The sequence below is a fragment of the Phyllopteryx taeniolatus genome, chromosome 2 (assembly GCF_024500385.1).
Source record: "Phyllopteryx taeniolatus isolate TA_2022b chromosome 2, UOR_Ptae_1.2, whole genome shotgun sequence".
In the NCBI taxonomy this organism is placed as follows: Eukaryota; Metazoa; Chordata; class Actinopteri; order Syngnathiformes; family Syngnathidae; genus Phyllopteryx; species Phyllopteryx taeniolatus.
This window is the reverse complement of record NC_084503.1, coordinates 5,063,673-5,078,293: the sequence shown is the minus strand read 5'-3', so window position 1 is coordinate 5,078,293 and position 14,621 is coordinate 5,063,673. Positions and strand designations below refer to the sequence as shown.

General features: G+C 44.0%; 2 protein-coding genes across 3 annotated transcripts; one reads left to right on the top strand and one right to left on the bottom strand.

Annotated features, from left to right (window-relative positions):
• Nucleotides 1–287: 287 nt before the first annotated feature.
• LOC133468990 (zinc finger protein 771-like) lies at nucleotides 288–2,984 on the bottom strand. The gene is made up of 3 exons (XM_061755494.1): nucleotides 2,674–2,984; nucleotides 2,179–2,433; nucleotides 288–2,030 (listed from the first exon to the last, which is right to left on the bottom strand). Exons 1-3 carry the CDS (start codon nucleotides 2,777–2,779, stop codon nucleotides 1,096–1,098), a joined length of 1,296 nt encoding a protein of 431 aa, XP_061611478.1. The 5' UTR covers nucleotides 2,780–2,984; the 3' UTR covers nucleotides 288–1,095.
• Nucleotides 2,985–3,119: 135 nt separating this feature from the next.
• Nucleotides 3,120–14,504, top strand: LOC133468963 (tryptophan 5-hydroxylase 1-like). Of its 2 annotated transcripts, XM_061755438.1 has the most exons (13): nucleotides 3,120–3,246; nucleotides 4,345–4,565; nucleotides 9,249–9,371; nucleotides 9,429–9,627; nucleotides 10,584–10,681; nucleotides 10,760–10,827; nucleotides 10,894–11,090; nucleotides 11,370–11,432; nucleotides 11,552–11,624; nucleotides 11,780–11,906; nucleotides 11,995–12,090; nucleotides 13,104–13,237; nucleotides 14,019–14,504. In XM_061755438.1, exons 3-13 carry the CDS (start codon nucleotides 9,249–9,251, stop codon nucleotides 14,188–14,190), a joined length of 1,350 nt encoding a protein of 449 aa, XP_061611422.1. In that variant the 5' UTR covers nucleotides 3,120–3,246; nucleotides 4,345–4,565; the 3' UTR covers nucleotides 14,191–14,504. The 2 variants fall into 2 exon arrangements, with proteins under 2 accessions (XP_061611422.1, XP_061611431.1); XM_061755447.1 differs by lacking the exons at nucleotides 3,120–3,246; nucleotides 11,995–12,090 and having other exon boundaries at nucleotides 4,226–4,565.
• Nucleotides 14,505–14,621: the final 117 nt, after the last annotated feature.

Here is a 14,621-nt window from a genome sequence, read left to right as displayed (position 1 = left end):
GAACCATCTCAAGGATGATCAGAAGAAATGGACGGCACCCGATTTCAATATAGTAACAGTTTTTCTTTGTTAATAAATCTGCAAAAAAAAAAATTCAACAATTCCGTTTTTTTCTGTCAATATGGGGTGCTTGTGTGTACATTAATGACGAAAAAAATGTACTTCCATAATTTTAACAAATGGGTGCAATATAACAAAGAGTGAAACATTTAAGGGGGTCTGAAAACTTTCCGTACCCACTGTAAATATACACATATATATATATATATATATATATATATATACGTGTGTGTGTGCGTATTGCTATAACATATCAACAATATAGAACGCATGGGAACTTGCCATGCTCGTCAAAGACATTGTGGAGTGAGTTGTCGCAAAATATCAAAAACTTCTTTCAATGTCTTCTGCTGCATCGCCGACTTTCTGACTAACCCGCCATCTTCCTCGCTGCCTGCATGGCGGCGAGATTCATTCGTTTACAACAAACAATCACAGAAACAAAACAAAAAAACAAAAAGATTTCAATAAACTTTGGAGCGACAAACAAAACAAATGGAAAACACCATCACTGTTGAACAGCGTTTACATCCGGATTCCAGACTCCCATTTTCCAAATCTTCGCACAAAGCGGCAAAGTTTCTTCGCCGGGGTCAAACTCAGGGCCCGGGGGCCGGATCCGGCCCGACACATCATTTTATATGGCCCGCAAAGTGGGTGGACCTAAATGTTTTTTTGCTAAAATAACAAAATTGCAAACTGTCTTCACTTTTAATACCACGGAGATATTACCAGCATTTTTGGTGGAAATAATAGTACAATATACATACATCGCTCCGGTAGTGTTTTCCTCGTGCCTGTCGGTGGGAATGTGAGTGGCAACGGTTGTTTGTTTCTATGTGCCCTGCGATTGGCTGGCGACCAGTTCAGGTGTGAAGGTGAAAAATGAAAACAAAAAAGACCATTGTATCTTTTTTTAAATCCATCGGAAAACAATTTCTCAGTCTTTTATTTCGCCGTTGTGAAGTTTGTGCTCAAGAAGACGGCAATGATTGTCAACACCGGCTTGGGTTTCCCCATTTTCTTTGATTTAATTCATTGACGGCTGCTCTTCACACCTTCACACTTGTGTCTCTTCAGCTCACGCTTTTCATGGAATCGTTTCTCGCACGCAATGCAGCTGAATGGTTTCTCCCCAGTGTGTGTTCTTGTGTGTGTTGTTAAAGAGCATTTTCGAGTGAATCCTTTCCCGCAAACTGAGCAGCAAAAAGGTTTTTCCGCAGTGTGTGTGCTTGTGTGTGCGACCAATTTGGAGCGTTCGCCAAAACTTAAGTTGCACACTGAACAGGCAAAAGTTTTCTCCCCAGTGTGTGTTTTTGTGTGTGTTGTTAAAGTGCGTCTTTGAGTGAATCTTTTACCGCAAACTGAGCAGGCGAAAGGTTTCTCTCCGGTGTGTGTTCTTCTGTGTGATATTAATTGTCCTTTTGCAGAGAAACTGTTACTGCAAACTGAGCAGGTAAATGGTTTTTCTCCAGTGTGTGTTCGTGTGTGCGTCTGTAAATGTCCCTTCTGAGTGAATCTTTTTCCGCAAACTGAGCAGGCAAAAGGTTTCTCTCCTGTGTGTGTTCTTGAGTGCACTTTTAAATGTTTCTTTACAGAGAAGGTTTTACCACAATCTGAGCAAGCAAAAGGTTTTTCTCCAGTGTGCGCTCTTGTGTGTGCGCTCAAGGACGACTTGTGGAAAAACGTCTTGTCAGTGTCACATGTCATATCATCTGTTGCATGTTCATCATCATCATCATCATCATCATCATGAGACGAGTGTGGCGTTATGTTGTCGCTATCTGATAGTGGCGCTATGAGGCTGTCTCCTCCACAGTGGTCTCCATCACCTTCTTCTTCATCATCATCTTCGCTCTTCACAATGACAGTCAATGGAAACTTGCCGATATCGTCCTGCTCCTCTTCCGCTTCGACGCGGGGGGACTCTGGCTCCTGCTGCTCAGGACGGAGAGCTCCTTCGCAGACGTCTGCAGGACACAAGACGACAAACACGCGGTTCGCTGAAGTCAAGCTATGCTCAGTCAAGACGCACGTTGTGACTTTGATGTTGTGTGCTATTGTTCATCAATGTTTATCGTGAATATGTATACTTATGACGTCTGAGAATCATTTCACCTTTGGAGTGTTCTTCCTCGTCATCATCAGAGTGCGACGGTACGTCGTCACTATCTGACAGCGGAGCCGAGAGGTCTTCGGATTGGGATCCTCCCCAGCGGTCTCCGTCGTCGTCTTCATCCTTCAAAGCGACACCAGTCAAGGGAAACTTGCTGATTTGATCCTCCTGCTCTTCGTCTTTAATGTGTGGCGTCTCTGGCGCCTCCTCCTTTTTGATGCTGTGCGGGGACTCCTGCTGATCTTCTTCGCCGACGTCTGCAGGACACGAGAAGACAAACGCACGCTATGACAAATGTTAAGGGTGCCTCACATGACAGCCTATTAGCATTTTATGATTGATTATCATGATTTAACTCATCATGATTTAACTCATGCCCGGATCGGACTACAAGACACGGTGGCACCACGTCAGACTACTGCCATCAAATCTTGCCGTATCTCGCCAAGCCACTGGCAACACGACGCGACATTTATTAGAGGAGGAAGTGAACAAACCACGCGGCGGCTGCTCGCAAAGCAGTCGACCTTGTCGCCCTTTGTCGTCTTGCGCGCGACAAAGTTCCTCCTCGCACTCTTCGTCTTTCACAAGCTTGGCGCACATTTCCGCGCGATCGTCACAACATTGTCTCGGCTACGCGCCCGTTTGCGAGCTAAGCTAGCTCGAGCGGGCTTCGTCGGCTTGCGCGAAGATGTTTTGGCGCAGTAAAGTTGCGCGATGGACGCGCGGCGTCGACGCTTCAGTCCCGATTTCCAAAGAATTCTTCAGGGAAGCCGAGCGCCCGCGATGACTCGAGCGTTCCACTCAAGCGGAAGTTGTGCGACGCCAAATTGTGCAGGTTCCCCTTGCGACGGAACGTTCGCGCGTCCGCCATATTGGATGTGGCAGATCTGCGCTTGAACTAATGCAGGTCCCGCATCCCACGTCTCAGACGCACAAAAATGAGCAGGGACGCACAAAGTACGATCGGTCTGCGTCTTTGGACGCATGACTCAGTGCTCTGGTAACTCAAAGTAAGCAATAATACAACCCCAAGTGTTTACAAACAAGCGCCGCACGGAACATATTCGGTAAGTCCGACTGCCTCACACTCTCGTCACTCCAATCGTTAACGTTGAACAAACACAGTGCAGGAATGTCGAATTTTGCTCTTCCTTATGAACGCACAGCAGTCTGAATAGACAATGGCAATAAGTCATGTGACAAATTATTTGGGCATATTGGACAATACCTCTGAGCGCACCTCCTCGCCCGTCTGGGCGTCGCGTCGCAATCCGTCGGGCGTGAGCGCATTTACAGAGCAAAAAGATGGCGCCCTTTGCTTCTGTGCGGATGGTGCTCTCGGTTTCAAGAAGGTCGGTGACCCCCGGTCCACGCTGACGGATTTGGAAACAGGAAGCGCGCTAATTCCTCGCGGCTCGTCAAAGCGAGCGGCCGGCGCGCTAAGTTTGCATACAATATAAAACTTAAAAAAAACATTTATTTACAATAACTTTGTACAGGCATACGGGTGAAAAAAAAGTGCTTCAATATATTCTGTCTACGTGTCGCTGTACCGTTTGTGTTCAAATACCCGTTGTTAAAGCATGGATGGCATTCCTTAGCCTGTCTATGGTGTTTCCCATTATGTGTTAGCATGAAGCTAGCGGAGGCTGTCTTTGTGTTTGTTTTGTTTGACGGTCAACTTCAACTGGGAGCGGCAACTCAAATGCAATCAAGCGCCTCAATTAGCGTGTGCGTAATCGCATGAAGGCGAAGCAGACGTGCCGGATCTCGTCTCCCGATGGCAGGCCGCCATTGCTTGCTTCCGCTCGGCCGCATTAAGCCGCAGACGTCGTTAAGCGGCCTGATGGATGCTTCCTGTCGCTCCACTCCGTCAGCGGCGAGGCCAACATTCGCCCTTTGTTTGTAATGCAACAAATACCTTTTTGTATTTACGGTTCATCATATTTTATTAATATTATTATTTTTTTTAGAATGAGCATCAATTATTTGCATACTTTCGCTATTCGCGTTTGGAAATATGGATAGATGGATGAATAGATGGAAATATGGATAGATGAATGGATGGATGTCAAAAGGTTTTTGTGGCTCCCGGAGTTTTTTCTTTCTTTCCTGTGGGACACGGTCCAAAATCCAAATGGCTCTTTGAGTGTTTAACGTTCCAGATGAATCCGCAAGACGGACAGATGACCGCACCTCGTTAGGCCGTAATGATGACGCACGCGCGCGCACGCGCACCCACGAGGCCGAAGACTCGAGTGGCGTTCGTCAGAAGTGTTGCTCGTCATTCCCGAGCCGATCGGTCAGACACAAGGAAGTCAAGCGAGCGGATTTCGAAAATTAAACTACTGAGCGGGACCGCGAGCTCAATAGCGACCACAAAACAGTAAGTAGCAGAAATGACATTTTTTTTTTTTTTTTTTGATAAGAGTAACCACTGGATCACAAATTTGATTGATTGATTGTTTTTGTCTGTTCAATAGCGAACAGTACATTAATGAACATTTCCCCCCCCCAAAAAAACATGTAAATGTACCACAGTTCCAGTCACAATTTGCGTCGTGAGTCCACCTGTCAGGAAGAACAGGCTCGCTGTGTCCTGGTGGAAGGAAGAGTTCAACGAGATGTACATCTCAATACCATATATATATATATATATATATATCAGTATAAAATGACGTAAGCTATTTCAGGGTGCAGACATACGTACATAGCTCCAACTTTACTTCGCATTCAAATCTGCCAATTTCTGCCGAAAGGTGACACAATTGCACCCCCGATATTGCACATTGACAAAGTTCAAGTGTACCGCGAATGGTTGTCCGTGTCGATATGTGCCCTGCGACCGAGTGGCGACCAGTTGAGGCCGTCGTCCGCCTTTCGCCCGAAGTCGGCTGGGATAGGCTCCGGCGCCCCGCGACCCGAACCAGGATAAGCGCTGTTGAAAAGGGATGGATGGAACTAGAACTAGCAGACATTCCGACAGCTTCTTCCCTCTTACGATCAACTTCTTAAACAGCGAACCTACAATTCCATTACAACATGCTGCCATTTTATTTTTTTTGTCTTGAGTTCGTTGTCACATTTCTGTGGGGCCAATTATATTTTACTCATGCACTCACTGTATTCATCTCGCCACGCTGCACTATTTGCACATCTGTTGTTGACCAATACTGGCCACTCATGCCAGAGTAGCATCTGCACCATTTGCACAATCGACCAAGTAGCATCTGCAATATTTGCAAAGTCGACATTGTCCCAGATGATCGCAGTACTCGTCACTTTAAACCGCATACACTCTTTGAAGTCTTAGCGCCCTTTCCACAATGGTCATTGCACCGGACTATTGCAATATTATTATCATCCAAACTGCTCCAAGTGCGAGAGGACTCGGCATCTTTTTGCACAATTGTCAAAAAACAAATAGAAATTATAATAATAATTGTACCAGCATTACCAGATAACTAGCAACCCTTTATTGCTCAGTGACTGTTTTTTTGTTTGTGTCAATGTCTTTATGTCTCCAAAGTGTTCTCTGTCAATTGACTGTCTGTTGTCGTACTAAAGCGGCTCCAACTACCGGACACAAATTCCTTGTGTGTTTTTTTGGACATACTTGGCAAAACCAGTGCAAACTGTAGGCCGGTCCCAAGCCCGGATAAATGCAGATGGTTGCGTCAGGAAGGGCATCTAAAGAATTCCAGACCCGATCAGTCGTGGCCCGGGTTAACAACGCCCGCACCCTCCAGGTTAATGCCGCCGGTGGAAATTCAGCGACTGTGGGTCGAAGTCGAAGAAGAAGTAGTAGAAGAGGAAAGCACAGAGCCCAGAACTGAATGTGGGGACTATGACAGGAAAATCTTGGGAGTTGGTTGACCTGATGATTAGGAGAAAGGTTGATAAATTGTGTGTCCAGGAGACCAGGTGGAAAGGCAGTAAGGCTCGAAGTTTAGGGGCAGGGTTTCAATTATTTTACCATGGTGTCGATGGGAAGAGAAATGGAGTTGGGGTTATTTTAAAAGAAGTGTTGGCTTAGAATGTCTTGGAGGTGAAAAGAGTATCAGATCGAGTGATGAGGCTGAAACTTGAACTTGAGGGTGTTATGTGTAATGTGATTAGCGGCTATGCCCCACAGGTAGGATGTGACCTAGAGGTGAAAGAGAAATTCTGGAAGGAGCTAGATGAAGTAGTTCTGAGCATCCCAGACAGAGAGAGAGTCGTGATTTGTGCAGATTGTAATGGACATGTTGGTGAAGGAAACAGGGGTGATGAAGAAGTGATGGGTAAGTACAGCATCCAGGAAAGGAACTTGGAGGGACAGATGGTGGTAGACTTTGCAACAAGGATGCAAATGGCTGTAGTGAACACTTTTTTCCAGAAGAGGCAGGAACATAGGGTGACCTACAAGAGCGGAAGTAGAAGCACGGAGGTGGATTGGATCTTGTGCAGACGATGTCATCTGAAGGAGGTTACCGAGTGGTAGTGGTAGGGGAGAGTGTGGCTAGACAGCATAGGATGGTGGTGTGTAAGATGACTCTGGTGGTGGGGAGGAAGATTAGGAAGACAAAGGCAGAGCAGAGAACCATGTGGTGGAAGCTGAGACAGGACGAGTGTTGTGCAGCTTTTCGGGAAGAGGTGAGACAGGCTCTCGGTGGACGGGAGGAGCTTCCAGAAGACCGGACCACTGCAGCCAAGGTGATCAGAGAGGCGGGCAGGAGAGTACTTGGAGTATCTTCTGACACGAAAGGAGAGAAGGAGACTTGGTGGTGGAACCTCACAGTACAGGAAATCATACAAGGAAAGAGGTTAGCTAAGAAGAAGTGGGACACTGAGAGGACCGAGGAGAGGCGAAAGGAATACATCGAGATGCGACACAGGGCAAAGGTAGAGGTGGCAAAGGCCAAACAAGAGGCATATGATGACATGTATGGCAGGTTGGACACGAAAGAAGGAGAAAAGGATTGATACAGGCTGGCCAGACAAAGGGATAGAGATGGGAAGGATGTGCAGCAGGTGAGGGTGATTAAGAATAGAGATGGAAATATGTTGACTGGTGCCAGCAGTGTGCTACCTAGATGGAAAGAATACTTTGAGGAGTTGATGAATGAGGAAAATGAGAGCGAAGGGAGAGTAGAAGAGGCAAGTGTGGTGGATCAGGAATTGGCAATGATTAGTAAGGGGGAAGTTGGAAAGGCATTAAAGAGGATGAAAAATGGAAAGGCAGTTGGTCCTGATGACATTCCTGTGGAGGTATGGAAGCATCTAGGAGAGGTGGCTGTGGAGTTTTTGACCAGCTTGTTCAATAGAATTCTAGCGTGTGAGAAGATGCCTGAGGAATGGAGGAAAAGTGTGCTGGTGCCCATTTTAAAGAACAAGGGTGATGTGCAGAGCTGTGGGAACTATGGAGGAATAAAGTTGATGAGCCACACAATGAAGTTATGGGAAAGAGTAGTGGAGGGTAGACTCAGGACAGAAGTGAGTATTTGCCAGCAACAGTATGGTTTCATGCCAAGCAGAAGAGTCTCTGCTAGGATGAAGGGCAAAGTTTATAAAACAGTGGTGAGGCCAGCCATGATGGACGGAGTAGAGACAGTGGCACTGAAGAGACAACAGGAAGCAAAAGATGTTGAGGTTCGCTCTCGGAGTGACCAGGTTGGATAAAATTAGAAATGAGCTCATCAGAGGGACAGCAGACTTGGATGGTTTGGACACGTCCAGAGGAGAACAAGTGAGTATATTGGTAGAAGGATGATGAGGATGGAGCTGCCAGGCAAGAGAGCGAGAGGAAGAGCAAAGAGAAGGTTGATGGATGTCGTGAGGGAAGACATGAGGGCAGTTGGTGTTGGAGAGGGGGATGCAGGAGATAGGCTTACGTGGAAAAGGAGGGCGACCCCTACAGGGACAAGCCCGAAGGAAAAGAAGAAGAATTAATATTTGGATTTAAGTACAAAGTGGACAAATGTTGTCAATGTTCAGAAAAGTGACTGTTGAAAATTCCCAGCAGTATTTTTAAACACGTTTGGAAGCTCAACGTGAGCAAATGTTGCAGTTATTTACCAACCGGCACGGTATTCCACACAGCGCCCTCTACCGGTGGTTTTCGGTGTTTCTGGTCTTGGGACCACAGACGGGTCTGCCTTTGATGTGTTCCTTTCGCGGGGGAGGGGCTAGTCCATTTACTTACTTGCTTTTTGTAAAATGAACAAAGTTACTGGAACTTGCAAATGTGTGTTTATCCCGTCCTGTTGTCAAGTGTGGCTCTCGGGCTTGTTGCGGCCCGTCAGCGAGCTAAATCATCACGTGTGCAAACGTCCTGGCTGCATTGAAGCTTTTTATCGTGCAGAAAAAAAAAAAAGATTTTGCGGCTGCCCGTTCAGCTTCGAACAGCTTCATCGTTCTCTGTATACCCTTAATGCAGTAAGTTGAATTTGGGCTTTTGTCTACAACTGTATTATAAAATGAGATGATCTTGTCTGGGTTTTCTGACCTCACCTCTCCCTGTGATAGTGGTTCTGCGATTATATTGTTTTTGTTGCATATGTGAAAAAATAAATAAATACACGAACACATAAATGTGTTTAAAATTTAGCTCATTGAATTTTACGGAATTCACCACTTTTTGGACCTTCAATACGGGGTCACGCCAACATAGAAAATAATGAACGTCTCTGTCAACGTGTTGCGCATTTATTGCTTTTTGGGCACTTTGGCACACTTAACAAATGAAGCTGTCTCGGATTGGATCATTCCGAGGTATTGGAAGAATGTTACGAGTGCTAGTTCTGTACCGTTGAACTTGCGTCCGAGTTTTACCGTTGAGTCGGACGTCATGTGCTGGTAATCAATTCATTCAAATTCAGGAGCACAGCCCCCAACAATAACTTTTTATCAATATCTTCAAACGACTATCAGTTAGAGATGTTCCTAGAGAGAAGTTCCTCTCCCGTGCCTTTTGTCATATTTTTCTTTTTTTTTTTACGGAAAACTAATCTGAATGGGTGTATGTATTATTAGCACAGTCCATGTTTACTTGTTGACGTTTCGCTTTTCGTGACATCGTTCGCCACAGATGGACACCACCCGAAGCGTCCTCAACAGGACAGCAGGGGGCGCCGGGAAGGCCGGAGCCACCATCCTCTTCTCCCTCAAGAACGAAGTCGGCGGTCTGGTCAAGGCTCTCAGGACTTTCCAGGTAAAGCCACCCTGTGAAACATTGCAAATATCTTGAGCTTCAAGCGTTCGCCCACAGGAAAAACACGTCAACCTGGTTCACATCGAGTCCCGCAAGTCCAAGCGCAGGAATTCCGACTTTGAGATCTTCGTGGCCTGTGACAGCGATCACCATCAGCTCAGAGAGTTGACGCAGCTTCTGGCCCAGCACGCCAACGTGGTAGAGATAACGTCGCAAAGCCACGCCGGCAGCGCCGCCGCCTCACAGAGACCTGACGGTAGGCCTCCGCATGTCATGTGACCCGTGGCGCTTCGTTCTTGTCATTGTTCGGGAATCGGTACTTTACTTGAATACAGCGGAACCTCGGTTATTGCATGCCTCAGTTTTTGTACGATTCGGTTTTCAAAAACTTTTTTTCCATTAGATTTTGCCCCATTTTTCAGATCGGTTTTCGTACAAAAAAAAAGTGGGACTCAGCCATTAATTTCCCAGAATCGATGCGTGTTCGCCCGAAGCGTTTTGTAAGTTGTGTGTGAAGGGTTCAACAGACTTTAACAACTCAAGGCGATAACAAGCCCCCCGGTCTGCTCGACAACACTCGAGTGCCATAAGCGTCACACAACCGATCAAAAATCAGGCCTTCAAAATAAAAGCTAATGACTAATGACTTAATACGCTTTGTCGTCGTCAGGACAAGCGGGATGTTCCCGGAACGCCTAAGAAGACGCGTTGCAGTCTCGCATCTTTTTGTAAACATTAAATGCAATTACGAACATGTTAAGCAACAAACATCTTTTCTGCAAACGTCAAGGATGATATCGAGTATTCAAAAAATGGATTGTGTAAATACATATCAAAGACGTATTGGAGTCTTAGACAAATCCGGGTAATAATAGTCGTTTTAAATCTTCCATTAAAGTTAGTTTTTATTTCATTTGAATGTGTTTTCTTTTCAAATTGAATTAGTTTTAATTAGTTTTTAGAGCAGATTTTTAAACATTTTTTACATTTTTTTTTTTGTATTTTTTGAAAAATGCTTCGTTTTATTTTTTGGAGTGTGAGACCATTTTTTAAAAAAATGTACTAACTTACTAACAGATAAACAAATCAAACACAGGTACTGTATAACAGTCCCCAAATTTGAAGCGGCGCCTTTTTATTGGCTGCTAGCCGATGATGTCATTTCGAGGCGACGCACAGTAAAAGAACAACAGGAGCATGCGCTTGTTGCAGACGAGTGGGACGTTCCCTGGTTCCCCAAGAAGATTTCGGATCTGGACCTGTGCAACCAGGTTCTGATGTACGGCTCCGACTTGGACGCCGACCATCCGGTTTGTCCCCGTAGGGGGGAGGGGGGGGATCAAGTTGTAAAAACAGAAATGAATAAAACATTTTTTCTGTATTTTTAGGGCTTTAAAGACATCGTTTACCGCAAGAGAAGAAATTACTTTGTGGATTTGGCTCGGAGCTACAAACAGTAAGTCGGAACTTGATTAGCGGTCTCCACGGGGGTTCCTAATAATACGGAGCAACTAAACTGCAGCGGCGACCCGATTCCCCGCGCGGACTACATGTCCGAGGAGGTCCAGACCTGGGCTCGGGTGTTCCGGGAGCTCAACAAACTTTACCCCAGCCACGCCTGTAAGGAGTTCCTCAAAAACCTGCCTCTGCTGGCCAAACACTGCCACTACAAGGAGGACAACATCCCCCAGCTGGAGGACGTCTCGCGCTTCCTCAAAGGTAACAAAAGGTCATCATTAGTTGCTTCTTTATCAAAATCAAAGACAACTTTGAGTCTCAGACATTTTATACTCTTTAAAACGCTTTTGTAGACAGCAACGCTAATTTAGCCGTCAAACCGACCTAACGAGCATGCTTGCGTCAAAGACAATGCGGTCTTTGACGAAGCCCGCGCGTCTGGTGGTTGTAAAGGTCAAAGGTCAATGAAGCGGACTTAAGATATGCGCTAACATTTTTTGTCAGCGTCAAAGACGCCCGTGTTGCTTTTTGTGTCGGCAGAGCGCTCGGGCTTCAGCGTCCGTCCGGTGTCGGGCTACTTGTCTCCGCGAGACTTCCTGGCAGGTTTGCTCTTTCTCGTGACTTTGATCTAATTTCTAATTTGCACCCTAAAAAATTCGCCTCGTCGATTCATTTTCTTTTCTTTCCTTATTTTTTTGACTTCGCAATGAAATTGTCGGCAGGTTTGGCCTTTCGAGTGTTCCACTGCACTCAGTACGTCCGACACAGCTCCGACCCGTTCTACACGCCGGAACCGTGAGTCCAAACAAACACACACACACACACACGGAAAATGGATGGATGGATTGTTTGTTGAAGACTAAATAGAACTGAGAACTAAATTGTCTTCGATGCCAACAACACGTATGTTCGGTTTGTCGTCGTCGTGTTTGTGGCGGCGGTGCGTTCAGGGACACGTGCCACGAGCTGCTGGGCCACGTCCCCCTGCTGGCCGAACCCGGCTTCGCGCAGTTCTCGCAAGAGATCGGCCTGGCGTCGCTCGGGGCCGACGACGACGCCGTTCGCCAATTGGCCACGGTAAGCGCCCGCGCTCAAAGGCGCACGCGCACGCACACGCGTGTTTTTTCAGCTTTTGAACGCGGCCTTTGCGGGCGTTGCGTTTCAGTGTTACTTCTTCACGGTGGAGTTCGGACTTTGTAAGCAGGACGGAAAACTTCGGGCTTACGGGGCCGGACTGCTCTCCTCCGTCGGCGAGCTCAAGGTCACCTTCATGATGATGATGATGATGATGATGATGATGATAGTGTCCTTTTTTAATCACGTCATTATATTGGTCGTCATTACTTTTTATTACTTAGATCGAATGTTTTTATTCTTGAAAGTTTAAAAAAAAGATTTCATTTTTATTAATTTGATTGTTATTTTTTATTTGATTACATTTTATTTTTAATTGAAATTGTTTTTTTTTAAATTTGATTCCATTTTTTCAAATTGTTTGTGTTATTGATTTAAAAATTGTTTTGTTTTCATTGTAAATGAGAAACTGTTCTCAATTGTCTTACCTTGTTAAACAGGCAATTATTTTTTATTACAATTGCTTGGTTTTCATATGTATTGCAATTTAATCGGCATTTCTTCTTATTTGTTTCATTCTTTGTTCTTTATTAATGTATTTCGGATTTTTATTTAAAAGATTTTTGGCATCAGTCAATTGGTTTTAATTCAATCTAAGTAATTTAATCATTAGTTGTTTTTAATTACATTTTCACTTATTTGTTTGGTTTGTGTATGTAATAATGTAGCTGTTTAGTCATTTTTTTTAGTCATTGACTTGTTTGTTAATAATTACGTTTTAATTAATTTGTTATACTTGTATTTATGTAATTCATTTAATTTTTTTTTTTTTTTTAAAGTAATGTAATTGTTTGTTTATCTCGATTTCATTGCACTTCTCTCTTACTCTCTTAATTTATCCATTCAATTCTGTGGACGTGTACCTAATGTTTTGTCCAGTGGGCGCATATCACTAAAGCGGAACTGATCTTGTACTTGATGACAAAAACAATTTTTTTGTCATTTCTTTGGGAAAATGTGGCTGGAGTAGATGACTGTTATTGTGTGAAAATGTTCAATTTGCACAGCTGCCCCCCCCTAGCGGCAGAATCCAAAAGTGCACGTATGGACTCATTAAAAAACATTTGTTTTTGTTGACTTATGATGTTGAAAAGCATTGTTTTAATATCGATACGATTGTTTTTATCCCGGTTGGGTCAGCACGCGTTGTCGGGCGAGGCGAAGATCGCGCCGTTCGATCCTAAGCTGACGTGCGACGAGGAATGCGTCATCACCGCCTTCCAAAACGTTTACTTTGTGGCTGACACCTTCGACGACGCCAAGAACAAGATGAGGTCAGTGGAAAACAAGCAGATGACGCACCATGCTATTTCTCATGCCATTGCTTTCGATCTAGAACCAAACAAAAGGACGTTTTATCGCGATCAATTTGTCCATCAAAAAATAATATTTGATCTCAAATCATACTATTTTAATCTGTCGATATTTTGAATTTTTCCTTACAAAAATAAAAATATATTCCTGTAAAGATAGACTGTTTTCTTGGAAGGATACAATTTATATTTTAAAATAATTTTATAACTTTTTTTTCTTGGAAAAAATAAACAAAAACACTTTATTCATATTTTTTTCCTTCCAAGATTACAAATGATTTCTTGAAAAAAAAAATCAGACTATTCTTGTCAAATCACTTTTACTTTTTCATCCCAAAACAATACGAATTCAATCTTGAAGGAGCACAATTTTTTTTTTTCAGAAAAAAAAGAAACAGATTTTTTTTTTCATCAAATAATAAACCTTTTTATTTAAAAAAAAAATAAGACGTTTTAGCTTGCAAAATTGGTTGTTTTTAATGAAAATACCACTTTTTTTTAAATGCAAAAAAAGTGCCACTTAATTTCTTGAAAAATTTAGCTTTTTAATCACGTGAGGTCACGACGTTTGTTCTTGAAAAATTTGCATTTGATTCTTGTACGATGACTTTTTCTCCCAAAAATATTCTCGAAAGATTCCCACTTGAATTTGTCCTCCAAATGACAACTTTTTTTGAGGTGTCGACTTTCTTTGTGCGTTTCGCATGGCGACGTTCGAACGGACGCGCGTTTGCGCACGCAGGGACTTCGCCAAACGCATCCGCCGGCCGTTCTCGCTGCGCTACAACGCGTACACGCAGAGCGTAGACGTGCTGAAGGACAGCGGCAGCATCCGAACGCTGGTGGAAGATCTGCGGCACGAGCTGCACATCGTGGAGGATGCCCTCAACAGGCTCGGCAGCGCCACCGTGTGATGGGGCCGCGCTATGCTAACGCTAGGCTAAAAAAAACAAAAATGCATTTTTCTTCTTGAAAGAAGACAACTGTTTTAGAACAATTTTCTCGAAAAAGTACGACTTTATTCTCTGAGGATTCTAACATTTTCCCTGGAAAAAAAAAAAAAAAAAAAGCAATTTCTTTTCCCAGAAATCTGACTTTTATTGCCTGACGCTATGCTAACACTGTGCTATGTGAGGATGCTACTTGTCGTTTGTTGTCCAAGCGTAACTCTTGTCATGTGTTAAACGTAAACTGAAGCTGAAATAAACATATAATTATGCAAATGAAATCATCTGAAGTTGTTTTAGTTGTGACCTCCTTTTTTCTTGAAAAATATGACCTTAATCTTGCAAGATTACACTTTTTTTTTCCTAAAAAAAAAATGCAACCTTAATCACACAAGGTT

What these genes read in the sequence shown, in the direction of transcription:
- LOC133468990 (XM_061755494.1), bottom strand. Translation starts at nt 2,779, where the DNA reads ATGTGCGCCAAGCTTGTGAAAGACGAAGAGTGCGAGGAGGAACTTTGT. An exon ending in TTGCGAGCAGCCGCCGCGTG is followed by an intron (nt 2,434 to 2,673) that starts GTTTGTTCACTT and finishes CGTGTCCTGCAG; the next exon opens with ACGTCGGCGAAGAAGATCAG. An exon ending in CGAGGAAGAACACTCCAAAG is followed by an intron (nt 2,031 to 2,178) that starts GTGAAATGATTC and finishes TGTGTCCTGCAG; the next exon opens with ACGTCTGCGAAGGAGCTCTC.
- LOC133468963 (XM_061755438.1), top strand. Translation starts at nt 9,249, where the DNA reads ATGGACACCACCCGAAGCGTCCTCAACAGGACAGCAGGGGGCGCCGGG. An exon ending in CGCCTCACAGAGACCTGACG is followed by an intron (nt 9,628 to 10,583) that starts GTAGGCCTCCGC and finishes CGCTTGTTGCAG; the next exon opens with ACGAGTGGGACGTTCCCTGG. An exon ending in GACGCCAAGAACAAGATGAG is followed by an intron (nt 13,238 to 14,018) that starts GTCAGTGGAAAA and finishes TTGCGCACGCAG; the next exon opens with GGACTTCGCCAAACGCATCC.